This window comes from Dasypus novemcinctus, chromosome 26, assembly GCF_030445035.2.
Source record: "Dasypus novemcinctus isolate mDasNov1 chromosome 26, mDasNov1.1.hap2, whole genome shotgun sequence".
In the NCBI taxonomy this organism is placed as follows: Eukaryota; Metazoa; Chordata; class Mammalia; order Cingulata; family Dasypodidae; genus Dasypus; species Dasypus novemcinctus.
The window spans coordinates 23257362-23285070 of NC_080698.1; the positions used below are offsets into that span (position 1 = coordinate 23257362).

Consider the following 27709-nt stretch of genomic DNA (forward strand, 5'->3'; position numbering starts at 1 on the left):
CAAATCTCCTAACCAACTTGGTTTTTTTAAAAAGTATTTTTAAAACAATCTTTCACAACTCTTTTGACTGACATCAATGTAGGGTATGAAAGATATTGGCAAAGCGCATTATAGAATTTAATCAGCCTGATTGAATTATTTAATCTTTTCATTTAAAAAAAAGGTAAAGGGAAAAAAGGTCCTCTTAGGTTTTAGAAACAGCAAATATGACAGCATCTGTTTGATGGTTTAGTTTTTAATTCTAATTTTCTGACAGCTGTAAAGCAGTATTTCTCAAAGCATGTCCCAAGGATTATGAGTCCTACAAAAAGCAGGTCCTGCTATTTAACAAGAATGGAAAATGGTGCATAATATGTCCTCCTCTTAGAAATGTGCAATGACCATGAGTGACCAGAGTGGGAGAGTTAAGAAGCCTGTAAAACATTGTTTTTGCCTTAATAGTGAAACCCTTTTTGATAGAGCTGTTACATCTGAGAATCACAGTTTGTGGAAATGCTGCTTTCAAATTATCTGTTTCTGTTTTTCAAAATATTTTATCACATCAAGAATTGTAGACCATCACAGCAGTATATGAATTCTAGAAAGATGCTTTTCAAGAAAATGTAAAGTCATTACTCAGCAGAGACTTGGGCTTTTCTTGGTAGCAATGGATCTTATTTGAGTCTTGGATATCTAAACTGTATCACTTTACCCCAGAAGAATTCACATTTACTGAAAAAAATTTTATATACTTTTAGTGGGTCGGAAGCACACCCATGCTCCAAGGTTTTACAATCCCTTCATGTTGGTATATTTCCAAGAATGGAAATGTATATGACAATCTAGTACTCTATTTACCTGCATTCTTTATAATGTAGCTGTTAGCTGCCTCCCACAAACCAAAACCATTGTAAAAGTTACAAAGGCCATTACTCTTAAGGTATTGAAACAGTACCTACTTACTCTTATTTTATATCAGAAGAGGAAGTATAGGAGGAACTTTAGGTATTTTGCCTGTTGACACCAGGAAAAAGTAGTAGCTGAAGATAAAGGAAGAAACAGAAAAATGAGTTGACAGGAGAGTTGCTTTTGGTCCAATGAAAGCAAAACACTAAAGGCTTCTGGAGTTGGGGCAGAAAGTCAGGAAATGGAGGTCTTGTAAGCAGATTACAAAGTACTTTCTAAAAACCTGGTCCCAAACAATCCTCTCTTCTAAGAGGTGATGATACTGCACATCCAGCTCTGTGATGTCTCCGTTTAATGACCTGAGCAATGGCCACAAAGAGGAAGAACAGCAGTTAGGGCAGGTGGGACCAGAGCTCTTATTTCCCAACACCCTTATGTTGTTTTTAACCAGAATGCCCACCCTCTGCTTAAAGACATCCTTTTTTTTTTCACCTTTCTCCTAGGGTCAGAAGGGAAATCCCAAGGGTCGTCAGAACGAGAGAGTGGTGATCCAGTACCACTACACGCAGTGGCCTGACATGGGCGTTCCCGAGTACGCGCTCCCGGTGCTGACCTTTGTGAGGAGATCCTCAGCGGCCCGCACCCTGGAGATGGGGCCTGTGTTGGTACACTGCAGGTAGGCCCAGCGCCCCCCTCTTGCTTCTCTCCGGGGCTCAACGTGTGCGTGGGCAGAGCAGGGGACTTGGCCCTCGGGAACTTGAACCGCTGTGGTTGTGCTATTGCCTTGTCTAGAAATGAGTCTTCCACTGACAACTGAGACGAGTAAGTTCTGTTTGGGCTGCTGTGAAATAACAATGTTCCCATATTATTAAGAAATCATCTGCTGCTTCTGAAAGGTAAAAAAGGAAAAAATCTGCTTTTAGAGGATGAATCTCAAGCTGTTATGGCCTCATCTTGTTGATTATGAATAAAATTGCTATTGTTTATAGGGAAATTGTAGGCTAGTCCTAATATATGAAAGTTAGACCTTAAGTAGAAGTTAAATGCTTCAAAAACCAGAGATTTTGGGTTTTTGTATATGGCTTTTCTGTAGGGTTCCACCAAATAATGTTTATAGGATTTATGAAAGGATTTGCGTTTTTATTTGCTATATAAAATACATTTTAAAAAGCTCTAGTTTTCTTAACTACCTTATGCAACATTTGTTACTACATTCTTGGCTTTAAAAAAGATTTTTGGCATTCAAATAGATGTTGCTTATTCTGTGATTTATATCACATAGCTGTATTCATTTTGGGGTGTTCTTATAATATGCATTTACCAGGTAAGCCCTAACCCATCTTCTGCTAATATCCCAGGGGAACTCAGCATTTTGGGTAACCACTTTAGGGATTGCTAAAATGGAGATGATAGTCTACTGAACAGCTTAAACATCAAGAGAGTTGTGCTATTTGGAGAAGCTGCTCAGGGATTCTGGTAAAAGAAGCTTGTCATTCAGTACCATAGAAATCAGATTTCCTGCGTGGTTTTTTCCTTAATAGTTAAGAAATGTAAATAAAATAGGCCAGATTTTCCAGATATTCCATTCTTATTCTATACCTAGGTTACTACAGGAAAGTACTTTAAAAAGGAACTTTCTAATACTGTGCATATTAGACAGTTTCTAAGTTGGAAGCAACAGCAGCAGACTGGGTGGGGGGAGTCGTGTGGAAATGGGTTGATTAAAAGGATAATGGGTAGCACACACAATCCCTGGGAGGGTTGGAGAGCCAGGCATAAGCTAAACAGCAAGGGAAACTTCTCTAACGATGCCTCAGCAGTTCTGGGGGCAGGTTGCTGTGGGCATAGCTGCTGCTGCAGGAGACACCACGCAATTCTCTGCATGACTGAGTTACATGCCTTTCCTGGAGCTCCAAGGGAGGATGAGATTGCAAGGGTGTTTCTTCCAGCTCCTTAGGTATAAAGGCAGTGTTTCCTCTCCATCGGGATATTATATTGTCTTAATAAAGTTTGGGATGCTATCCATAATTAAAAACCTCCGTCAATGATACTAAGTTATCTAAACAACAGGCTTATTTGTAAGCACCATGAGACATTTACATGGCAGTTTTTCCAATCATGGTTCATGGCATGATAGAGCAGAAGTTACTAGTCGAGTGTCTTCATTTCTTGCAGCGCTGGCGTGGGCAGGACAGGCACCTACATTGTGATAGACAGTATGCTGCAGCAGATCAAAGACAAAAGCACAGTTAATGTCCTGGGGTTCCTGAAGCATATCAGGACCCAGCGTAACTACCTCGTCCAGACAGAGGTAAGGAGGAGCTGCTGGGGCTCTCGTGAGATTCTGAAGGTTGAATGATGTTGGAGAGGGAGATTCATTCTCTTAGGACTTAAAGGAATGTACAGGTTTGTGTTAGAGGACATCGTGAACCTGATCTTATTCTTTGGATTTCTCTGCACTTAGGAAGCAGATACAATTGTATCTAGTGTTATATTAGATGCTATGGGGAGATAAACATGTTACCTGGCCTGAAACTATATAAGGATGGTTCTAAACACAGATTTCTTGCTTTATTGAACCCACTGCTTCAGTCAGGCACTGTATAGATACAGAGATATACTGAACACAGTCTGTACTCACAAAGAGGTTATGACAGATAAGCAAGGCAGTGTTGGAGCAAACTGCCTAGGTGGAAATGCTTGAAGGAATTCACTGGGAGAGCCCTGTCAGGAAGAGTGTTAGGATCTAAGATTTCACAAACAGGGTGGAGGTGGCTGCCCCTTAAGAGCTCCCTTCAGTGTCCACCCTACATCGTACCTTTTAGGAGCAGTACATTTTCATCCATGATGCCTTGTTGGAAGCCATTCTTGGAAAGGAGACTGAAGTAGCTTCAAATCAGCTGCATAGCTATGTTAACAGCATTCTCATACCTGGAGTAGGAGGGAAGACACGACTGGAAAAACAATTCAAGGTAATGCTTTGAATAAATTTCTTTGGGAAAAAGCAAGAAAGTGAAAAATGCCTTTGAGTTAGGGTGTCATGTCTTTTTTGCCTCAGTGTATAAACTGAAATGGATTAAAAAGTACAGGAATACCTCAAGATATTATGGGTTTGGATCCAGACCACGGCAATAAAGAAGAGTTTTGTTTATACTCTACTGTAGTCTATTAAGCATGGAAGAGCATTATGCCTAAGAAAACAATGTACATACCTTAATTAAAAAATACTTCATTGCTGAAAAAAAAAAAATGCTAACCATCATCTGAGCCTTCAGCGAGCCATAATCTTTTTGCTGATGGAGGGTCTGGCCTCAATTGTTGATAGCTGCTGACGGATCCGGGTGGTGGTTGCTGAAGATTAGGGTGACCATAGCAATTTCTTAAAATAAAATAGCAATGAAGTTGCCCACATCAACTGAGTCTTCCTTTCATGAAAGATTTCTCTGTAGCATGCCGTACTGCTTGATAGCATTTTACTCACATTAGAACTTCTTTGAAAATTGGAGTCAGTCCTCTCAAATGCTGCTGCTGTTTTATCAATTATATTCAGGTAATATTCTAAATCCTTTGATGTCGTTTCAACAGTGCTCATAGCATCTTCAGCAGGGGTAGATTCCATCTCAAGAAACTACTTTCATAAGAAGCAACTCCTCACCCATTAAATTTTTATTATGAGGTCGCAGCAAATTGTCAGAATTAGTAAACTCTACTTCTTCCCACCACATTTGCAGTTACCTCCTCCACTGAAGTCTTTTTTTTTTTTTAAGATTTATTTTATTTCTCTCCCCTTCCTCCACACCCCAGTTGTCTGTTCTCTGTGTCTATTTGCTGCGTCGTCTTTGTCCGCTTCTGTTGTTGTCAGTGGCATAGGAATCTGTGTTTCTTTTTGTTGCATCATCTTGTTGTGTCAGCTCTCCATGTGTGCAGCACCATTCCTGGGCAGGCTGCACTTTATTTTGTGCTGGGCGGCTCTCCTTATAGGGTGCACTCCTTGCGTGTGGGGCTCCCCTACACGGGGGACACCCCTGCACGGAACAGCACTCCTTGTGCGCATCAGGACTGTGTATGGGCCAGCTCCACACAGGTCAAGGAGGCCCGGGGTTTGAACCATGGACCTCCCGTGTGGTAGATGGACTCCCTAACCACTGGGCCAAGTCCTCTACCTCCACTGAAGTCTTGAACCCCTCAAAGTCAGCCATGAGGATTGAAATCAACTTCCAACTCCTGTCAATGTTGATATCTTGGCCTTCTTCCATGAATCACAGATGTTCTTAATGACATCTATAATGTTTAGTCGTTTCCAGAAAGTTTTCAGTTAGCATTGCCCAAGTAATCAATATCAGGCAGATACAGTCTTATAAAAAGTATTTCTTTTTAATAAAATTTTATTGAAGTATATCATTCAAACATGAACACACATAAATAGTAAGTATATAGTAAAAGTTGTGAACTTACAAAACAATCATGCATATCACCATACAAACCTCCCATACATCACCCCACCACCAACACCTTGCATTGTTATGAGACATTTATTACAAACTATGAAATAGCATCATCAAAGTATTACTACTAACTATAGCTAATATTTGGTGTATTTCTCCCCCAACCCACCCAACTATTTTTATAGTTCATGAGAGAACATTCTCATATTCTATTACCCCCAGTTCTTCCACCACTGGATACCCTGTGTTATAGAGCCCTATGTTTTGTACAGTCCATTCAAAATGTATGCTCAGTGGCTCTCATTTTCATCAAAGTTGTGGTGTCATCACCTCAGTCAATTTTAGAACATTTTCATTACTCCAAAAGGAAAAATCCCATACCTCCTTACACCCCTTATAGTTGTCTCTCAGTATTGATAAAATATCTTTGCCATTCGCCCAGCGCGAAAGAAAGTGCAGCCTGCCCAAGAATGGCGCCACACACATAGAGAGCTGACACAACAAGATAACGCAACAAAAAGAAACAGATTCCCGGGCCACTGATGACAACAGAAGTGGACAAAGAAGAACACGCAGCAAATAGACACAGAGAACAGACAACCGAGGTGGGGTGGGGAGGGGAGAGAAATAAATAATTAAAAAAATAAAAAATATATCTTTGCCATTGCTGAAAAAATATTACAATATTACTGTTAACTATTTTCTATAAGTTACATTGGTTGTAATTTTCCCATGTTATCACCACATTCTTAACATTTTGTGAAAGGACATTCTTATATTTATGCTATTAACCACAATCATCATCTACCACCAAAATCACTATGTTAAACATACCCTAGATTATTCTCTAGCTTCCTTTCAATTGATATTTAGGTCCACAGTCTACCCCTTTCAGCCACAGTCACATTTATAAGCCAGTAGTGTTAGTTATACTCACTATAATGTGTTACTGTCGACTCTATTCATTTCCGTACTTTTACAATAAACCTTAAAAATTCTGCATACATTGAGCATCAGCTCCCCCTTTTCAACCCACATTCTGTTTCCTAGTAACCTATTCTAGAGTTTACTTCCGTAAGTTTACTCATCTTATTAAGTTCATATTAGTGAGACCATGCAATATTTGTCCTTTTTTGTCTGGTTATTTCACTCAACATAATGTCCTCAAGGTTCATCCATGGTGTCACATGCATCTTGATTTCATTTCTTCTTACAGCTGAGTAGTATTCAATTGTACATATATACCACATTTTGTTTAGCCATTCCTTGGTTGATGGACATTTGGGCTGGTTCCATATTTTAACAATTGTAACTAACGCTGCTATGAACATCAGTGTGTTTTCAGTTCTTTTGAATATATTCCCACTAATGGGATCACTGGTTCATATGGCAGTTCTATATTCAGCTTCTTGAGGTACTGCCAAGCTGTCTTCCACAGAGGCTGCTCCATACGACATTCCCATCAGTAGTGAAGAAGTGTTCCTGTTTCTCCACATCCTCTCAAGCACTTGTAGTTTTCTGTTTTCTCAAATGATGACCATCCTATAAGGTGTGAAATGGTATCTCATTGTAGTTTTGATCTGCAATTCCCTAATAGCTAGTGATGTTGAACATTTTTTTCATGTGATTTTTGACCATTTGTATTTCCTCTTTGGAAAAATGTCTATTCAAGTCTTTGACCCATTTTTAAATTGGATTGCTTGTCTTTTCTTATAATTGAGCTGTATGATCTTTTTGTATAACATAAATATCAAGCCCTTGTCAGACATGTGGTTTCCAAATATTTTCTCCCATTGAGTATGCTGCCCTTTTTACTTTCTTAACTTAGTCTTTTGAAGGAAAAAAAAGTGTTTAATTTTGAAGAGGTCCCATTTATCTCTTTTTTTTCTTGTCATTCATGCTTTGGGTATAAAATTTAAGAAAAACTACCACCTACCACAAGCTCTTAAGAATGCTTTCCTACATTTTCTTCTAGAAGTTTTATGGTTGTAGCTTTTATAATTACATCCTTGATCCATTTTGAGTTAATTTTTATATAAATTGTAAGGAAGGCACCCTCTTCCTTTTGGATATGGATATCCAGGCTCCCTACATCATTTGTTGAATAGCCAGTTCTGGCCCGGATAGGTGGGTTTGACAGCCTTGTCAAAAATCACTTGACCGTAGGTATATATTTGAGTTCTCAGTTTGGTTCCATTGGTCAATAAGTCTATCTTTATACCAGTACTATGCTATTTTTTACCACTGTAGCTAAGTAATATACTTTAAAATCAAGAAGTAAGAGTCCTCCAACTTCATTCTTTTTAAAGACATTTTTAGCTCTTTGGGACCCCTTACCCTTCCAAATAAATTTGATTGTTGGCTTTTCCATTTCTGAAAGAAAATATAAAGGCTGCTGGAATTTTATTTGGATTGCATTGAATCAGCAAATCAGTTTGGGTAGACTAGACATCTTAACAATATTTAGGATGTCTTTCCATTTATTTAGGTCTAATTTGGTTTAGCAATGTTTTGAAGTTCTCTGAATATATGTCCTTTGTATCCTTGGTTAATTTTATTCCTAAATATTTGATTCTTTTAGTCATTATTATAAATGGAGTTTTTTTTGTACTTTCTCCTTAGATTGTTGATCACTAGTGTATAGAAACACTATTGACCATGGTGTGAACCGTTGACCATGGGGTGCGGGGGTGCCCAAAGATATACTTGCCAAATGCAATGGCTGTGTCATGATGATGGGAGGGAGTGTTGCTGAGGGGGGGGAGAGGTGGGGTGGGGGAGGTAGGGTTCAATGGGACCTCATATATATATATATTTTTAATGTAATATTATTACAAAGTAAATAAAATAAAATAAAATAAAAAATGGGGAAGGAAAAAAAAAAAAGAAACACTATTGATTTTTGCTTATTAATCTTGTATCCTGCCCCTTAACTAACCAGTCTATTAGTTCTAGTATCTTTGTTGTGGATATTTTAGGATTTTCTAGCTATAAAGAAAGTTTGACTTCTTCCTTTCTTATTTCGGTACTTTTTATTTCTTTTCTTGACTGATTGCTCCAGCTAGAACTTCTAACACAATATTTAATAACAGTGGTGACAGTTGGTATCCTTGTTCTGAATCTCAGTGAGAAAACTTCAGTCTTTCTCCGTTGAATACAATGTTAGCTGTGACTTTTTCATATATGCACTTTACCATGTTAAGAAAGCATCCCTCTATTTCTATCTTTTGGAGTGTTTTTATCAAAGGATGCTGTATTTTGTCAAACACACTTTCTGCATCAATCAAGAGAATCATATGATTTTTCTTCTTCAATTTATTAATGTGGTTTATTACACTAATTGATTTTCCAGTGTTGAACCACCTTTGCACACCTGGGATAAAACCCACTTAATCGTGGTGTATAATTCTTTTAGTGTGCTTTTGGATTTGGTTTGCAAATATTTTATTGAGGATTTTTGCGTGTATATTTATTATACATTAGATAAATTGGCCTGTAATTTTCTGTTTCTCCCTTCAGTTTTTCATGTATCTTGGGGCACTCAGGTTAGATGCATAATTATAGGTGTTTCTTCTTGGTGAATTTCCCCCCTTTTATTAATATATAATAACCTTTTCATCTCTTAGAACAGTTTTGCATTTAAAATCTGTTTTGTCTGATATTAGTATCACTACTCCAGATCTTTTTTACCATTTTCATAGAATATATTTTTCCAAACTTTCAACCTGGTTGTGTCCTTAATGTCTGAGGTGAGTCTTTTGCAGACAACATATAGATGGCTCACATTATTTAATCCATTCTCTCAGCCTATGTCTTTTGGGAAATTCAGTCCACTAACATTCAGTGTTATTCCTGTAGGGCATTACTTACTTCGTCTGTTTTATCCTTTGGCTTTCCGTTGTCTTACATTACTACTGTCTGCCTTTTTACCCTTCAAGTTATCCTTATTAATAATCTTCATTCCTACCCTTTTCTCCAAGTCTCTTACCCTTGTTTTTTCCCTTTAGGCTGTTTTTCCCTTTCTCCTTTACTATCTTTTATGATGTAACATACTTGCTCAGTTTTTGTTTGTCTGTGAAGACTTTGAACTCACCTTCATTTTTGAAGGACAGTTTTGCCAGATAAGGAATTCTTGGCTGCTACTTTTTCTCTTTCAGTACCTTAAATATATCATACCACTTCTCACCAGCATGGTGTCTGATGAGAGATAGGCACTTAGTCTAACTGAGATTCTCCTGTATGTGATGCTTTGCTTTTCGCTTGCTGCTTTCAGAATCCTCTCTTTATCTCTGGTATTTGTCATTCTCGATATTGGGTTTTTTAGTATAGCTCTATCAGATTTATTCTACATGGGTGTGTTATCCTTCTTGTGTGTATTCACAAGTGTTGGGAAGTTTTCAGCCATTATTTCCTCAAATATTCTTTCCGCCCCTTTTCCATTATCTTCCCCTTTTGGGACACGAATAACGTATATGTTTTTGCATTTTATGTTTTCATTCAATTCCTGAGACTCCATTTCATTTTTTCCAGTCTTTCCCCTTTCTGTTCTCCAGTCTTTTTTTTTAAAAGATTTATTTTATTTATTTCTCTCCCCTCCCCCCCCCCCCCACCATTGTCTGGTGTGTGTCTGTTCGCTGTGTGTTCTTCTGCATCCGCTCACATTATGTAGCGGCATTGGGAAACTGCATCTCTTTTTTGTTGCATATCTTGCTGTATCAGCTCTCTGTGTGTGCAGTGCCACTCCTGGGTGAGCTGTGCTATTTTCACGCAGGGTGGCTCTCCTTGCAGGGCGCACTCCTTGCACGTGGGGCACCCCTACAAAGGGGCGCCCCTGCATGGCACGGCACTCCTTGCACGCAGCAGCACTGCACACAGGCCAGCTCCACATGGGTCAGGAGGCTCTGGGTATTGAACCCTGGACTCTTCCATATGGTAGGCAGATGCTCTATCAGTTGAGTCTGCTTCCTTCTGTTCTCCTTTCTTTAAGTCCAGATATTCTGTCCTCATTTTCACTACTTCAGTCTTCCATCCATTCAAATCTGCTGTTATATGCCTCTAATGTATTTTTTGTTTATGTTTCTTTGTTTTTTAGGAGGTACCAGGGATGGGGAAGCCAGTGCTCAAATAAGTGTAGCCACATTGGCTTCCCTGAGTTTTTTGTTTGTTTGCTTGCTTGTTTGTTTGGTTTTTAGGAGGTACTGGAACAAACCCAGAACCTCCCATGAGGGAAGCAGGTGCTCAACGACTTGAGCCACATTCACTCCCCCCAATGTATTTTAATCTCATCCATTGTGTCTTTCATTCCCATAAGCACTGTCAACTTCTTCGGAGGCTTTCGAAGTGTTCTTTATGCTCACCCAGTGTCTTCTTTTTTTTCTTTTTTATTTGTTTCTCTCCCCTTCCCTCCCCCCAGTTGTCTGCTCTCTGTGTCCACTCATTGCATGTTGTTCTGTGACCGCCTCTATCCTTAACAGCAGCACCAAGAATCTGTGTTTCTTTTTGTTGTCATCTTGTTGTGTCATCTCTCCATGTGTGCAGCACCATTCTTGGGTAGGCTGCACTTTCTTTCGCACTGGGCAGCTCTCCTTATGGGATGCACTCCTTGTGCGTGGGGCTCACCTACGCGGGGGACACACCAGCATGGTACGGCACTCCTTGCACGCATCAGCACTGTGCATGGGCCAGCTGCACACGGGTCAAGGAGGCCCAGGGTTTGAACCGCAGACCTCCCATGTGGTAGGCGGATGCCCTAACCACTGGGCCAAGTCCACTTCCCACCCAGTGTCTTCTTAATATCCTTTACCTCTTTAGTCATATTTTCCTTCAACTCCTGGAATTGATTTAGATTTATGGAGTGGAATTGATTTAGGAGATTTATGTAATTATCATTGATTAGTTATCTTAAATCATTTGTCTCATCTGTACTTTTGGTTTGTTCCTTTAGCTGTGTCCTATCTTCCTCTTTCTTAGTGTATCTCCTGACTTTTTGCTGACGTCTAGGCATCTGAATATGATGGTGATTTTACTCTGATAAGTTTCTCTCTCTTGCTTAGTGGTTCTGTTTCATGGCTTTTATTTTTGGTTCGACTTATTCTAAGCCAGCTTAAGTTATCGACTCACTAATGAGGTTCAGATCTGCTCCCAGGGGTTTGTGACAAGACACACCTAAAAGCAGTTTTTCTCCTTACAGTTTTCCGGCTGGCCAGCAGATGGCGTTTGTTGGTGAATCTTTCCACAGAGGTGACTCAACTCACTTGTCTTTGATTCTGCTAGCCAAATTCACTGACAAGAACCCACCCTCCACTGCAACCTTGTTCTTCCTAGGGAGGAAGGTGTCTCTTTCCCTCTCAGTTGGCTGCAGTGAGCCTGGGGTTTTATCCAGGCTGTTCACCTGAAGGGTGAGAGATGAGTGCTGTGCCTGGCCCCAGGGGTAATAGCTCACAGTTTTCATCTCTCTGTCCTTTGCCCTCTTTTAGCCCCTAGCAAGTTCCTTTGAAACTTTAAAGTCGGGCATTGACTTCTAGAACTCTCTGACTCCTATGAAAGTCCTAGATTGTATCTGGTTTTGTGTCCAGGGAAAATCTGCTGTTTAGTGTATCCCCTTCATCAGTGATCTTAGCTAAATCTTCTGGAAAACTTGCTGCATCTTCTGCATCAGCACTAGCTGCTTTTCCTTGCCCTTTGGGGTTATGGAGGTGTCTTTTTTCCTTAAGCCTCAGGAACCACCCTCTCCTAGCTTCACGCTTTTCTTCTGCAGCTTGCTCACCTCCTTCAGCCTTCGTAGGACTAAAGAGAGTTAAAGCCTTGCTCTGGATTAGACTTCAGCTTAAGGGAATTTTATGGCTAATTTGATATTCCATGCAGACCACTCAAACTTTCTCTACCTCAGCGATAAAGCTGTTTAGCTCTCATCATTTTTCTGTTCACTAGAATAGCCCTTTTAATTTTGCTCAAGAACTTTTCCTTTACATTTACAACTTGGCTAAGTGTTTGGCATAAAAGGCCTAGATTCCTGCCTGTCTTGGCTTTCAATATGCCTTCCTCACTAAGCTTAATCATTGCTAGCTTTTTTCAAAATTGAGAGATGTGCAACTCTTCCTTGCACTTGAACACTTAGAGGCCATTGTAGGATTATTAATTGGCCTAATTTCAGTGTTCTTGTGTCTCGGGGAATAGGGAGACCCGCAGAGAGAGAGGGGAGAACTGCCAGTCAGTGGAGCAGTCACATCACACCCAGCACTTACCAATTTTATATGTGTGTGTGGTTCACTGTGCCCAAAACAATTACAATAGTAAAATCAAAGATCACTATAACAAATATAGTAATAATGAAAAAGTTTGAAATATTGCAAGAATTACCAATATGTGACACAGAGACACAAAGTGAGCACAGGCTATCGGAAAAAGTGCACTGTTAGACTTTCTTGAGGCAGGGTTGGCACAAACTTCCACTTGTAAAAAACACAAGAGCAATGCTTGTATACTATTTGCACTCTTTGAATGTAATGCAAAGGAAAAACATTTCAGCCTATGTACACATTATTGGTATCCAAGTAGATAGTATAGAACTGTATTTTTCACTCAGCAATTAGGACTTTTTCTGAACATCAGCATCAGCCCTTGGCCACCATGACATGATACTTTGAGTCAGTTATACCAGTCCAAACAAAACTGTATTTTTTTCCAGAAATAATCTAGCTCAATCTTATTAAGAGTAGTTATTTCTAGATAATGTTGTCTTAAAAATCTGTCTATCTGAAAGAGATTGTTCTAGCAGTTAATTTAGAAATTTAAAAAAAAAAGAATTATTCAACTAAAAAAATACAAAAGACAAGTTTCCCTTAGTGGTTGTCCTGTTTTTTTTGATAGGGCAGGAAGAAGTTTAAAGGCAGGCAAGGTTTATATGAAATGGACAGAAGTGAAGGTGAAAAAAAGACTGTAAAGACTAAATAAAATCAGATAAGTTCTGGCACTTTGCAGAATTTATGAACTGTCAACTGTCTCCAATTACTAAGTGATTTACCATTTATTAGTCTCGTTATCTCTTTAAGTTCTATTTTTATCACATTATTTTATGTAAATAAGTAGTTTCTTTGTGTCAAGATAGAAAGAATGAAATGAAACTATAGTGTTAGTTTTCATGGTTTTGCCTACTATAGCATGAAAAATCTTCGTTTGAATGTTGGCTGAAGAAATGAGACTACCAAGCAAATTATACTAAGTGATGTGAAGATGAAAAACAGATTAATTCCCCGAGTTGAATTTTTAGCTCTCATTTTATATCCTAAGTAAAAAAACTCAAAAAAAACATTTGAGTTCATTAATTATAAGAGCACAGAGGACCTGGTACCTTGATTTAGATATTTAAAATAAATTCTTAAAAGAAATAAGCACCAACCTTTCTTATCCATGTTTACAATATTTGTCTGCACATACTTTAAAAAAAAAAATCAAAGAAACAAGTTCACTGAGTTGAAAATTTATAGGTACTAACTATTAATACCTCAGAACTTAAGTAGAAGAAAAAGGAAAAGAAAAACAAGAATCGGAAAACAAAAACTATAATCAAAGCCCATTATACTTGGAGTAGGAGATCATTCCAATATACTCCACCAAAATAGACAATAAAAAAAGAGTAGGATTGACAAGATGGTTCATCCAAGCATTATAAACAAGAAGAACAACTAAACTACTAGGCTTATCATTTATAAAGGATCAATATCAGCTCAGTTCGCTGATATTTACTGAAAGCCTATTCAGTGCTCTTGAAACATAAGTAGCTCTTATTACCATTAAGCAGTCTTTTCTAGGGTAGACTCACCAAGTCACATGAACTAGGAGGGATTATAGGGAAAAATTCACAGACGAAGTAACAGCACACGACAGAAAGATCACATTAATTCAGTAAATCTCTACTGTGCATATAGTGCGCGTCAGGAAGCCTGGGCCTGATAGTAGAAGATAAGCATAACACAACCCAGGAAATTGAGAGAACACTTCATTAGATGAAACCCAAAAGTGTTCTTTGGGGGTACAAAAATGTTTTGGTTCACCAGTAAATCTGATCATTGGTGTTTTTGCCAAATGGTCAAGTAAATGCTATCAAGAGTATCTTTGAACGAAGCCTAAAATGTTGCTTTTCTTTCAGTTGGTCACACAGTGCAACGCGAAATATGTGGAATGCTTTAGTGCTCAGAAGGAGTGTAACAAAGAAAAGAACAGAAACTCTTCAGTCGTGCCATGTAAGATCTTAAAATCAGTTTAAAATCAGTTTAAAATTTAGTTGAACACGTTAATTTTTTAAAAATTGGATTCTGTGTATTGTGTAAAGAGGCAGCTACTTCCAAGGAGAAATGTTAGGATCAGTTGAACTAAGGCAGCCTAATGAACTTGGAGGGGTAGCTATCAGCCCTACCAAGCCAGTGCATCTGCCAAACATGAAATCTAGCTTCAGTTTACCTTCAGAGTCAAGAATTAAGTAAGCTGCTACCATGTTTTAACTTTTGAACTCTTAAGCTATTTTTACTGTGGCATTAACACTTGATACTAGATCCTGGGTTGATCTGTGCAGCTTTCAAGTGACATCAGGACGTTATTCTGGCTATTGCATTCAGGACATTCTTGGTTGGTGGTGACCTTTGTGTATATAGTTCCAACCCAGCAGAGGATATTGTACTTGTGATGTAGACACAGGCTTAAGCGATCATTGGAGAGATTATCTCTACCGAAAAAGGCCACAGTTTTCTAACCCCTTCATGGAGAAAGATATGGGTAAGCAGCTGGGCAAGGAGCAAAGTACAAAAGAAGGAATATCAAGCCAGTGTCAAGGATTATCTGAAACCCTCTGTCATCTATGCACAGAATATTCTCTTAGTTATCTACTGTGAGAACCTTTCCCTACAGTAAAATTTTATTCCTATAATGCCTGTACCATTCTGAGAATGTGGAACAAAATTTAATTTTTTACTCTCTTAGGTGATAACATATTAGCTTGGTTAAAAAATATAGGTAAGTCCTAAAGAAAAGGGAGCCAGGGGGGATACATTACTCACCAAGTAAATCTCAGAAAGCTCTGTTGGTTCTGTATGTATAATAAGGCAAATGTGGTGTTTTTGTTTTTTTCCATATGATAGCTGAGCGTGCTCGAGTGGGTCTTGCTCCATTGCCTGGAATGAAAGGAACAGATTACATTAATGCTTCTTATATCATGGTGAGAGTCAACAGTTATTATAAATAAAGTCAGTTAAACTGAAAGGTGCTAAAGTGCAGATACCACCTTTGTGACTGATTCATTTGGAATATAAAAAGTACTAGAAATTTCCATACCTTGAAATCTTCAACAAAAGATACCGAATCAGTGGGGGTACAAAAATGCTTAAATTAAGCAAAATTCTTTGTAAGGAATTAATTTTATTGTTAATTTCACCCACCTAGTCTTTGAATAAATGTTGAAATTACTGTTAAGTGAAAACAGCAGGGGTAACTAGAAGTGCATTGCGCATGGAGAGAAAATTGTCTACATGTTAGCAGAAGTATATCTAAAAATTAGTTAAATATACTGAATGCCCTTTTCAATTATTTTTAGTTGCGTCAAAACAGTGCTGTCTTATTGCACGAACATACCTTGCACTAATTTTTTTCTTCCCAATTGAAGGGCTATTATAGAAGCAATGAATTTATTATAACTCAGCATCCTCTGCCACATACTACGAAAGATTTCTGGCGAATGATTTGGGATCATAATGCACAGATCATTGTCATGCTGCCAGACAACCAGAGCTTGGTAAGTAAAGCACATCTGCTATATATTAATGAGCCCAAAAGGCCATAAGCATAAATTACTTGTGTACCTTGCCACAGGGTTATCTTAGGCTTCTCAACTTAAAGTCTATACAGATTGCGTTCATAGTCTGAGAATTCTTGCCCCTTTCCATTCCATTGCTGATGTTATCACCCCTCAATTAGACTATACATGGCAGTACAATAGAAGGGTTTTTTTTTGTTTTGTTTTAAAGATTTATTTATTTAATCCCCCCCGCCCCCCCAGTTGTCTGTTCTCTGTGTCTATTTGCTGCGTCTTGTTTCTTTGTCCGCTTCTGTTGTCGTCAGCGGCACGGGAAGTGTGGGCGACGCCATTCCTGGGCAGGCTGCACTTTCTTTCGCGCTGGGCGGCTCTCTTTACGGGGTGCACTCCTTGCGCGTGGGGCTCCCCTCCACGGGGGACACCCCTGCGTGGCGCGGCACTCCTTGCATGCATCAGCACTGCGCATGGCCAGCTCCACACGGGTCAAGGAGGCCCGGGGTTTGAACCGCGGACCTCCCATGTGGTAGACGGACGCCCTTACCACTGGGCCAAGTCCGTTTCCCAATAGAAGGTTTTTAAAAGGTCCTTTTACTAACTTCATTAATACAACCTCAGACAGCCCTCTTATCTACCTTATGTAAAACACTGTTTACATGTATTAGCTTATTTAATCCATTGAACAAATTTATGAGATAGGTGCGATTATCATCCCATTTAACAGCTGAGGAAACTGAGGGCACATACAAGTAAGTGGACCCAAGATTTGAGCCTGAGTCATCTGGATCCACAGCCCATGCCTATAATCATTTTGCTATAATATATGTCTCATTCTGTATCATAGAAATGTTTCCCAGCAACAACAAAAAAATTCTATCAAAAATACTAATGTCTTATTTGTTCTCATTCTATCTGTTGCAGGGGAAGGAGATGAGCAAAGGCTATTTTTTCTGCCAACACTCTTTAAGATCATGATTAAATTAGTAGTTCCTTCTCCTCCCTTAGTCCTTCTCTATACAGGTCTTTAGACTATATAAGAGAAGGGTGAGCAAGTTTATCAAATTAGTATGCATATAAATTAAGCACAAACATTTAAGCTTAAGTTTCAGAATTAGTTGGGTCTTCAAAAGTTGCTATCTGAACATTTAAGCCTACAAGGTCAAAACAGGAAAAAAAATTATACAATGAGGATCTGCCTCCATGAGTGTCAGATTAATGAGTTTTTTAATCAAGAAAGAACAGCATGTGATCGAACCCCTAGTCTTGATGACATGCATTTGACTGTGTGCCCAGTCAGTAGGAACTTCTTCACTTTGTCGTATTTTGCTCCAGCTTCAGTATACCAAGACTGCTTCTGTATGATCGAATGGCAATGGCAACAAAGTTGAGAATCTTAAGCTAAAAGCTGGAGTGTAAATTTTCAAATTAGCTGGCACCAGGGTCTATTCTCTTTGGCATGCGGAAACCGGAGGCATTTAGGGTTGTTAAAACGTTCATTTGTTGCATGAATCAGTATTTTGTTATTGTCACTTAACAGAGGACAGTCACCAAAAAGCATCTACCCAGGAACTCATTTGCATGGGAAGGTCAGTGGGAGACTGGATGAAATAAGTCAATATATTTTCTGCAGACAATAAGGATGCAGGAACTGCCCTAAAATATGCCATCTAAGGATCTGAAGTATAGCTAGGCCATAATTGAGTCCAGTATACATGTCTGTTTACTCAGTTCAGGTATGCAAAGTTGGATTCTGCACTGTACAGTTTTTCCTTAACAAATCCACAGATATTATTTCCAGTGAAGCCTTACAAGACCATAAATCTATAAGTAGCAAAAAAATCACTAGTTCCAAACTTAGAAAGTACTGTTATGAATGCCCAGGCATCTTTGACCTATAAATAAATGTTTGTAAGCAAAATAACCATGAGATCATTGTGTCTGCTGAATGAAAGGAACATTTATTTTTCTTAGTGTTACAAGAGTTTCAAGATGAATAATTATTCCTTAATTCAATATCTTTGTTCAAAAGCTGTTCTCTGCCTTTCTTCCACCATAACTAAAATCCTTTTGGTAGCCTTTAGGCTAATTAGATCATTCGCTATTTATGTTATCATTTTTTAGGTATGCAATTTTATTTTTCCCCCTTTTCAGATAGGGGAATTAAGGCTCAGAGAGCCTTCTCCATGATCACATACAATTCTAGACCCTAAACTTCTTTTAACATGGCCCTTTGCTTGCATGGAAGTAATAAATGTTTAATCTGTTCTTATTGGTTAAATTTCAAGGCCCTGTCCATCATTACTTTATGTCTGTAATATCTGTTGAAAGGGCCCTACTTTCATTTCCTTGGCCAATATGTATTAAAACACCCACGACAGTTACAGACTTCTTTTGTATAGACTAAACCCAATTGCTAATCTGTCTCCCCTTATGCTGAGCTTTAAAAATAAAAATGTATTTGGCAATAAGCTATATTGAAACTTGAAAGGGTGATAAGTCTTATTGGACTGTTGGCTCATTTCTAATGCAACAATGTAAGATTAAACAAAGCCTTCTTTGTTTTGAACATTATTCAGAATTATTTCTGACTTCACTGGTAGTAGCTAAGTATTTTCAGGAAAATGCCCATAGAAATCTCAGTAGTACAGCTTGCCATTTGAACTCATTAGAAAAAGAGGCAGGGGACTCATCATCATAATCACTATATTTATCCGCAAGGTTCCAACCTATACAGCAAATGACTTTTTTTTAAGCTTCCATAATTTTCAGTGATAGAATTCAAATACCAAGCCTGGATATCTATTTTTAATCTTTAAAATATCCTGATTCAAGGGAGAAAGACATTCTATGTTATCCCATCTTGAAGACTAACATAGACATTTATTTTTCTTTTAAAGAGCAAATTATAGCCAATATAAGCATGTACCACCTCTTTCCAAAAAGGTCCTATCCCTTACCATTTACTAGCACTATGATTTTAGACAATTTAAACACCTCTCTGAGCCTTATAGTATCCTCATCTGTAAAGACAGAGATGATAAAAATCCCAATCTTTACTAGTATATTAATATATAAATTAAATAGTATGTTTATATAAAATGCTAATCAACTCAAATTATTATTAACAACCTATAAGGAATAACAATTAGCATGTCTTCATTGCTTAGACAATGCAAAATAATGGATTAAAGTTAACTAGCTCTTTTTTTTTTTTAATTGACTTTGTAATAATATTACATTAAAAATATATATGTGAGGTCCCATTCAACCCCACCCCCCCACCCCACCTCTCCCCCCCCCCCCCAGCAACACTCCCTCCCATCATCATGACACATCCATTGGATTTGGTAAGTACATCTTTGGGCACCTCTGCACCTCATAGTCAATGGTCCACATCATGGCCCATACTCTCCCCCATTCCATCCAGTGGGCCCTGTGAGGATATACAATGTCCGGTGATTGCCTCTGAAGCACCATCCAGGGCAGCTCCATGTCCCAAAGACGCCTCCACCTCTCATCTCTTCCTGCCTTTCCCATACCCATCAGCCTCCATGTCCACTTTTCCCAATCCAATGCCACCTCTTCTATGTGGACATTGGATTGGTTGTGTCCATTGCACCTCTATGTCAAGAGGAGGCTCAGATTCCACATGGATGCTGGATGCAATCCTCCCACTTTCAGTTGTAATCACTCTAGGCTCCATGGTGTGGTGGTTGTCCTTCTTCAACTCCATCTTAGCTGAGTGTGGTAAGTCCAATAAAACAGATTGTAGGTGCTGGAGTCTGTTGAGGCTCAGGACCTGGCTATCACATTGTCAGTCCAGAGATTCAAATCCCCTAAATATATCTTAAACCCCAACATTAACTGTACCTCCAGCACATTAGCATGAAAGTCTTATGAAGGGAGATCCCATCTGTGTCCAGATTCATCACACATAAACACCATTTCCAAAGAGGGGCCATCTGACCTGGTAGTTAACCCCATCGGCCATGACCATAACTCCCATGGGTCTCTTTAGCCCTCAAAGGAACCAATATCTGGGGGTTGTATCTGCTTTATCTGTCTCTCTGACTCTGCTCAGTTGTGCATAAGGGCAGTCCTTCTGCCAGCCTCCAGACTCTTTTTTAGAAACTCGTAGCCATATAAACTCATTTCTCCTTTCCATTTCCCCCTTACTTTAGGTCAAACAGCATTTTAAAGTCATGTTATTTTATGTAGACAGGGATATTCTGCTGATCCGCATTGAACCTTCCGTATAAGGTCATTTTCCAGTTGCATCATCAGTTGGTAAAGTTAACTAGCTCTTGACTCCTTTTTTACAATGACAATTATATTACAGTACACTTTTCAACTGTGGGTCATACATCCCCATAGAGGGAGCAGTTTTGGTCATGACAATGACACAGGTGAGAGGTGCTAGCGTTTAGTGTGCAGGGACCAGAGATCGTTCAGTACAACATAGAATTGTCCCTACTGAAATGCCAGTAGCATACTCATTGAGATTTTTTTTTTTTTTTGGCATCTCTTATTTTCCTAACTTTTTACCCACCTCTGAAAACAGAAGCAATAGGAAAACTCTGGCCTTTCGGGTCTAGCATCATTGTCAAGGCTAGTCTGAATTCATACAGCTATAGCCAATAATGAAAAGTGCGTTTCTTGACTGGTATGTAAGACTTCAAATCTGTAGCTTCTCTTCTCATGTCCTCTATATCATAGGTTGGCTCTCTGGAAACAAGACATTGGCTGTAGTTTTCTTACAGGTACCATGTTTAATAAAATCCAGTTGATCTTTAGACATTTCTCTGGCAGTACTGTAAGCACTTTGACTTTTTTTACCCTAAATGCCAGAGTCTAGGAACTGGTTATTATTAAGTATATTTTATGAAAGAATACAGTAACAACTGAACTCAGCATGATTTGATGAAGATGTAATTCTGTGAACCCTATTTAAAAGATGACTTGATAGATAGGGAAAATGGCAACCATGAAAAATCATTTTGCAAGAAAATTCAAACATTACATAGGAATTTTTTTTTTGGTTCCCACAGGCAGAAGATGAGTTTGTGTACTGGCCAAGTCGAGAAGAATCTATGAACTGTGAGGCCTTTACCGTCACCCTTATCAGCAAAGACAGACTGTGCCTCTCTAATGAAGAACAAATTATCATCCATGACTTTATCCTGGAAGCTACACAGGTAACTTAACCCTCAGTTCTTCAGTAATAGTCATGCATGGACCCTGGATCATTAAGTGAGACTTAATTTTAAGTATGTTTATTTCTATTTTTTCTTTCTTCAAATATTTGCTTTTTCCAGCTGGAAAAAAAATGCTTTTGATTCAGCATGCATACAGATAGGTCTGTTGACCTCATTATAAAACAATATACTAGAACTCCATATTTTCTTTGCCACCAGAAATGTAAGCCTCACAATGTGTTGCAGCGATGATAATAGGAAGTGTTTTTGGGGTTTTTTGTAAATATTTCAATATGTAATAGCTACCTTCTTATGAGGTGCATAAGAGTATAGAGCCCTCTTACACAGTAATTTCAGTAATGATCCTTTAAACTCTTGTTTTTCTTCCCATTTTACATTTTATTGATGAAAAGATAGAGTAGGACATAAGGTCCTTTATAATTTATTGTCACTTAAAATTTTTATCTGAACAATGTGGGATTCTGTTGTTTCACTTCCATGACCTAGTCATTTTTCAATGGCACACAGACTCCTTAGTATTTTTCCCCTTGCTGCAGTTCAGTTACCTGGCATTCTTAAGATTTACCTAAAATACACTTTCTCAGAAGCAAATTCTGGTTATTAGAGTATAACTAGAATGAAACAAAGGATGGACTGTGACTCGTGTGGTATTGGTTGTAGGATGACTATGTCCTAGAAGTCCGGCACTTTCAGTGTCCCAAATGGCCAAACCCCGATGCCCCCATCAGCAGTACTTTTGAACTTATCAACGTCATCAAGGAAGAGGCCTTAACAAGGGACGGCCCCACCATTGTTCATGATGAGTATGTATCTGCTTCTTAATTTTAAAATACAGACTTTTTTTTTCTTGTTGACTTGCTAAAGTAGTAGAATGGGGAAAAGGAATAAAAATATCTGTCCTTTCTCGGCTTGTGGCAATTCCATCTTATTCCTAACGTCTACATGCACAGGGTGTCGTAGTCCTGTTTACAATCTAATATATCACCTAAACCCTTCCAAGGCTTCAGGTTCTTTCAGAAGGTAGATTCTTGAAAGGGGAAGTACCTTGTAAAAAGTAGCATGCATTTAAAGGTTTTATGTTTTACTAACACAAATTAATGAAATTATTGTATTCATTTTAAAATCGTTACACTAAATTTCAGCAAACTTTTTTAGGAAAAAGGAAAGAAACCTTTTCCAATACATCTTGGTTTTTCGTGGGGATGAAGCTGCTATTATTAATGATAATATTTAGAATTCACAAATGTGTTAAAGTTTACACTATTGCCTTTGGGGGTTTAAAGGTAAAAAATACGAAACTCAATGAGAATGAATAACATGCCCTGGTCACAAAGCTTCTGGTGTCAGAGGTGGTATTTAAACCCAGCCCCTTTCTACTTTGATAGAGGGAGTGTGTCCTAAATGTATCTTGCAGTATATGGATATTTGGAACCAAACTTTATGGTCAGGATCAGCCTCTAAGTCAGCTGCGTAGGTCCTGATCGTTTAGTATCTTGTTAACTGTAATAAACCTTTATAACCTTTTTTTTTTTTTTTTTTTTTTGAGGTACTGGGGCTGGGAATTGAACCTGGGACCTCCCACATGGGAAGCAGGTGCTCAGTCACTTGAGCCACATCTACTTCCCCTTTATTTTATAAATCATTTCTCTCTCTTAATCTCAAGGTAGCTCCCTTGGTCTACAGATCCTCAGTATCCCTTGTGCTCATTATGTTTAGTAGCATAGGATATTAATACATTTTGAAAGCTTATTGATAAGCCTTCTGTTATTCCTGAACTGATGCTGTAACATGACGTATACAGTCCCTGGGTGGGCACCTTACCCTCCTACTTCAAGTAAGCCATATGACTTAGGCTGCTTTCGAAGAGTTTTGTGGTCTTTCCTGGAAAAAATGTCTGACTCCTAATGTTGGATTGAGGCTTTAGTTATATAGCACTCTAAGCTCCCTGGAAATGTGACAACCACCCAGCAGTTTTTAATAGCACAGACTCAGAATAACTGGAAGGCAATTTTAGGATCCTCCCTTCACATCTGAAAAAACAGACACAGTGAAGTTAAGTAACTTGCCTAGAACTTGTGCACAAAGTACCTTTGAGGAGACAGCACAAAATGAAAACACAGGGCACCATGTTCAAAATTAATAAGAATTTCCAGAGGCTAACAGCAGAGCATCCAAGCGAGCAGGGCCCTCCTGAGCACGTGACGCAGTGCAGTTGCAGAGGAGGCGCGTCCAGCCTGCTGGCCCTGGTCTGAGCTGCCTGACCCCACCACTTGCTCTCTGCACAGCACACTCCCACTGTTAGTAGTTTACAAACAGTCTTAAGAGCCCAATTGTGGTTTTTTTGTTGTCGCTGGGTTTTTTTGTTTGTCTGCTTTTTTTTATTCAAACAGCCCATGATTCTTTGGGAAGTGATACAAGACTGTAGAAATTATGATCGGATTGGAAAACAATCTCTGTAATTAACCACAAAATCAAAAGGTTTCCACTTTCCCCACCCCAATTCCTTTTTGGCACCTATATGTGACATGTCATTTCTGAAAAATGAGGGGGAAATATGCTGCATACTGGGCTTTTATCATACTACTCTGATAAAAAATTTTCTGATTGTTCAATTTAGACCATTGATACAACAAGAAGGATTAGCAATACCTCCTTAATAAAAATGTTTTTTCTAACTAACTCTATGGCTATCTCAGAAGAAACAGAGTACTTAAAAATGTTCTGTACATCAGGAACTAAATTCTTTGAAGAAGAGGCAGTGATAGATGAAAGTACTTTCACTTTTTTCCTTAACAGCAGCCGTTAAATAAGCATTACTTTTCATGAGTCCTTAGAGGAAGGAGCAAACTATGAAAGCCAGTGAATTTATGTACTATTCTTGTTTACCTGGGTTATAAATTACTCATGTCACTTTTTCACCTAGTCTCTGTAGTTTTTAAGTTCTAATCCATGAAACTCGACAAACACCTTTTAATCCTACTTAATTCCTAAATTTCTGAAAGACCATCTTTAATCTTTCATTATAATGATTGCCATGTGTCTGTGCATTTGACTGACTTAGTTTCTAGTCATGTTTAAAGTCTTAGTGGTTATAGGTACTTCCTCATAATTTAAGGACTTAGGAGTGACTAAATCTAGGAAAGGCAACCCACTTTAAAATATATGCAGAGAGATCTAAAGGAGGTCTTTATTAAATGAATTAAGAGCATTTAATTCTTATAAATGTCTTATAAAACACAGGAACCAGTTAGACTCTCAGAAATGGAAACATGTTATTTGTGAAATCAGAACCTTCAGGTAGGCTAGTAGTAGAAGGAACACAGCTGAAATCAAGCTAGGTATGGAAGTTATAGAAGTTCTGACAGATGCCTAAGATATGGTCCATGGGGAGGTGGAAGGGGGAGAAATAATAGCTGTGATTTTGTACAAACTGAATACAGGGGTGAGTTCTCAAACTGAATGACCAGGGCACATTTGAACAATAACATTCATGAAGACTTAAATGCCACAATTAATGAGCCTGATCTAATAGTGATATATAGAATTCTTAACCCAAGAGAGATTATTTAGTCTCTTCAAACACAAATGGTTTATTTACATAAATTGACCATAAATAGAATTTCCAATACATTCCTAAAAAGCCTTCTTCATTGATTACAGTGCACTGATATTAGAACAAACAGTATTTCATTGAAATTTTATAGAAATTTAAATCCTTACATCTAGAATTATTTTTCAGTTATTCATGAGTTTAAAAAGGAAACCAGAATAGAAATTTTTAAATACTTGAAAACTTAATGATAATGAAAGTACTGCATTTCAAAAACTTCATGGGATGTAGCCAAAACTGTACTCAGAGAAAAAATTTATAGCCTCAAGTACATATATTAGACAAAAGATTAAAAATAAACTAAGCTTTCAGAACAAAATAAATTGACAAAAACTACAAGGAATTTTGAAGATAAAAATAAACTAATCAAATGGGGCCAGGAAAGAGATAGTAAAATTAACCAATAAGTAAAGAAAGATACAATTTTGAAAAGTATGGTGAAGAGAAAAAATAGAAAAGGCATAAATTAACTTTGGGAAGAGAAAGTAACCTACCATTTTATCTATAGTTACATTAAAAACATGAGAATTGTTAATTCACTTAGTGTAATGATATCACGCTTAGAGGGGTTTTTTAAGTTCTTTTCTTTTAGAGTTTTATACTTAATGTCCAAACCTAGATAATAACCATAATAAAAAGCATTTTTTGAACATGAGGTTTGTGCTATGCTTTGTTCTGAGCTATATTCTCACTGCCTTGAGACCTTGGCCATTTAGTTACTGCATCTGAATATACCTCCTGTTTCTTCCTCAAAATGGGGATAATAGAACCCATGCAATAGGGTTATTGTGAGGATGAAATAAGTTAGTGCTGTAAAACACCTAGAAGGTTAGTGATCACTACGAAGAGAATAAAGGGATGAGTTCTTAAATCGTTAGAGCTTGTCAGGTCCTGACTAGACTAGATTTCAGCAGTAACACACAGAGAGTGGATATAACATAACTTTTAACACAAAATCTACACAAGGCTAGCACCAGAATGGAGAAAAGCCAGTCTCATCTACTGAATATGGCTACAAACATCCTAAAAATATTGAAAGCCCAGTGTGTTATAGACTTTATTCATATAATTTATAGAATTACACAGCATAAGAAAAGTAAGATTTATCCTTGGAATCTAGAGCTGGTTAAAGCTTACCAATAATAAGTGGGTTATTATCGTTACTGAAAATTTAGATGCTTTACCATTAAAGTAAAGAATATGACATGGATACCTGTTCTCAATGCTAGTCCTCAAAACTACTGAGGTCCTGGCCAATGCAGGAAAAACAAGTATGAGGGTTGAAAAGAGGCAAAACCAGCATTTTTGGCTGATAAGAGTAGCCAACCACCTAGAGAATCCACATAATATTAGAACCTAAGAGTCCTGCTACATAGTGGGATACAAGTTTATCATGTGAAAATTGATTAACTTCTATATACATCAACTGAAACCAAACAGTCATCAGAGGAGGCTGTTCTTAGGAGTATAAAAACCTCTAAAGTATCTAAGAATCACCCTAAAAAGAAATCATCAAGGACTAAGAAGAAAACTACAAAAGACCTGGATAAATGGAGAAAAGAAATCTCGCTCATGTAAAGAAACACTCAAAATTGAGAAGATGTTAATTTCCTCACATCCCTCTGTACTTGCAATGCAACCTAATCAAAACCCCAACCAACTTTTTGAGTGCCTTGACAAGCTGGTTTCAAAATTAATATGAAACAATAAATTTAGAAACAGCCAAAACAGTGCATAAAAATAGACAACTAGATTAATGTTCCAAAATAGTTCATAAACAAGTTCTTTATCTGTGGGATTTTAGTATATGATAAAATGACAGTTCAAGGAAATGAGGAAAGATCAAACTATTCAATTAAAAATGTCAAGAAAATTAGTTATTGGAAAAATATCAGTCCTTACCTTGTATCACAACAAGAAGAAGATTCAGATGAATTAAACAATTAAATGAAAAAACTAAAATTAGGAAAGATAGGATTCTTCAACAAAATATTTTTTAAACCTCCCCCCCCCCAAAAAAAAAAAAAAAACTTGATTGTATTTAATCTGTAATTCAGTTTAACAAAAACTACCATGAGCAGTGTTAAGGTGAGCCAGATTGGGAAAAAAAATGGTTTGCAACAACTACTGTGGTAAAATGGCCAAAGTATATTAATAGGTAATTTCAGAAGAAGAAATATAAATGGTCTATAAACATTTAAAAAATTCAGCCACCCAGGTAATGAGAAAGTTCAAATTAAATAAGGTACCATTTCTCACCAATCAGATTGCAAAAATGTTTAAAGTTTAAAATGATGTGCAGAAACATACTCTCACATTGGTAGGGGTATGAATGAATAGGTATCATCCACTTGGGGAAAAAATTGTGGTGGTATTTTTAAAACTAAAAATGGGCATACCTGTGATATATCTGTTCTACTCATGGTATCCTGCTAATGTGCACAAAATAAAACAAGCGAAGTGTCCATCAATAGGGAAGTGGGTAAATCCAACCATTTCATAAGCATTTAGCAGATGGAATAATGAGCTATACCTAAATCCAGAAGGCCTTATTACCTAAATATATAACAACTTTTACTTTCAGATAGGTTACCTCTAAAGTTGGGGTAGTGGTTAAAGAGAACTTTGATCTTACTGTTGCACCAAGGACATAAGACATCTGTCATTTTTTAATTGCATAGAAGAATGAATTCAATAGCTACATGTTTAATAGGATCTGAATTCTAGTCTCCTTTCTACCACCAGCCAGCAA

The 27709-nt window shown here is 37.8% G+C and overlaps 1 protein-coding gene across 4 annotated transcripts in view; it reads left to right on the forward strand.

Moving 5' to 3' along the window:
* Nucleotides 1-27709, forward strand: part of PTPRG (protein tyrosine phosphatase receptor type G) — a 698663-nt gene that overhangs the window by 664535 nt on the left and 6419 nt on the right. For all 4 annotated transcript variants that reach the window (XM_058288185.2, XM_058288182.1, XM_058288184.2 and 1 more), the window contains 8 exons: nt 1389-1561; nt 3061-3196; nt 3711-3857; nt 14479-14572; nt 15464-15540; nt 15985-16113; nt 21180-21326; nt 22008-22150. In XM_058288185.2, the coding sequence (XP_058144168.1) occupies nt 1389-1561; nt 3061-3196; nt 3711-3857; nt 14479-14572; nt 15464-15540; nt 15985-16113; nt 21180-21326; nt 22008-22150 (1046 nt within the window). The remainder of the gene's footprint in view (nt 1-1388; nt 1562-3060; nt 3197-3710; nt 3858-14478; nt 14573-15463; nt 15541-15984; nt 16114-21179; nt 21327-22007; nt 22151-27709) is intronic.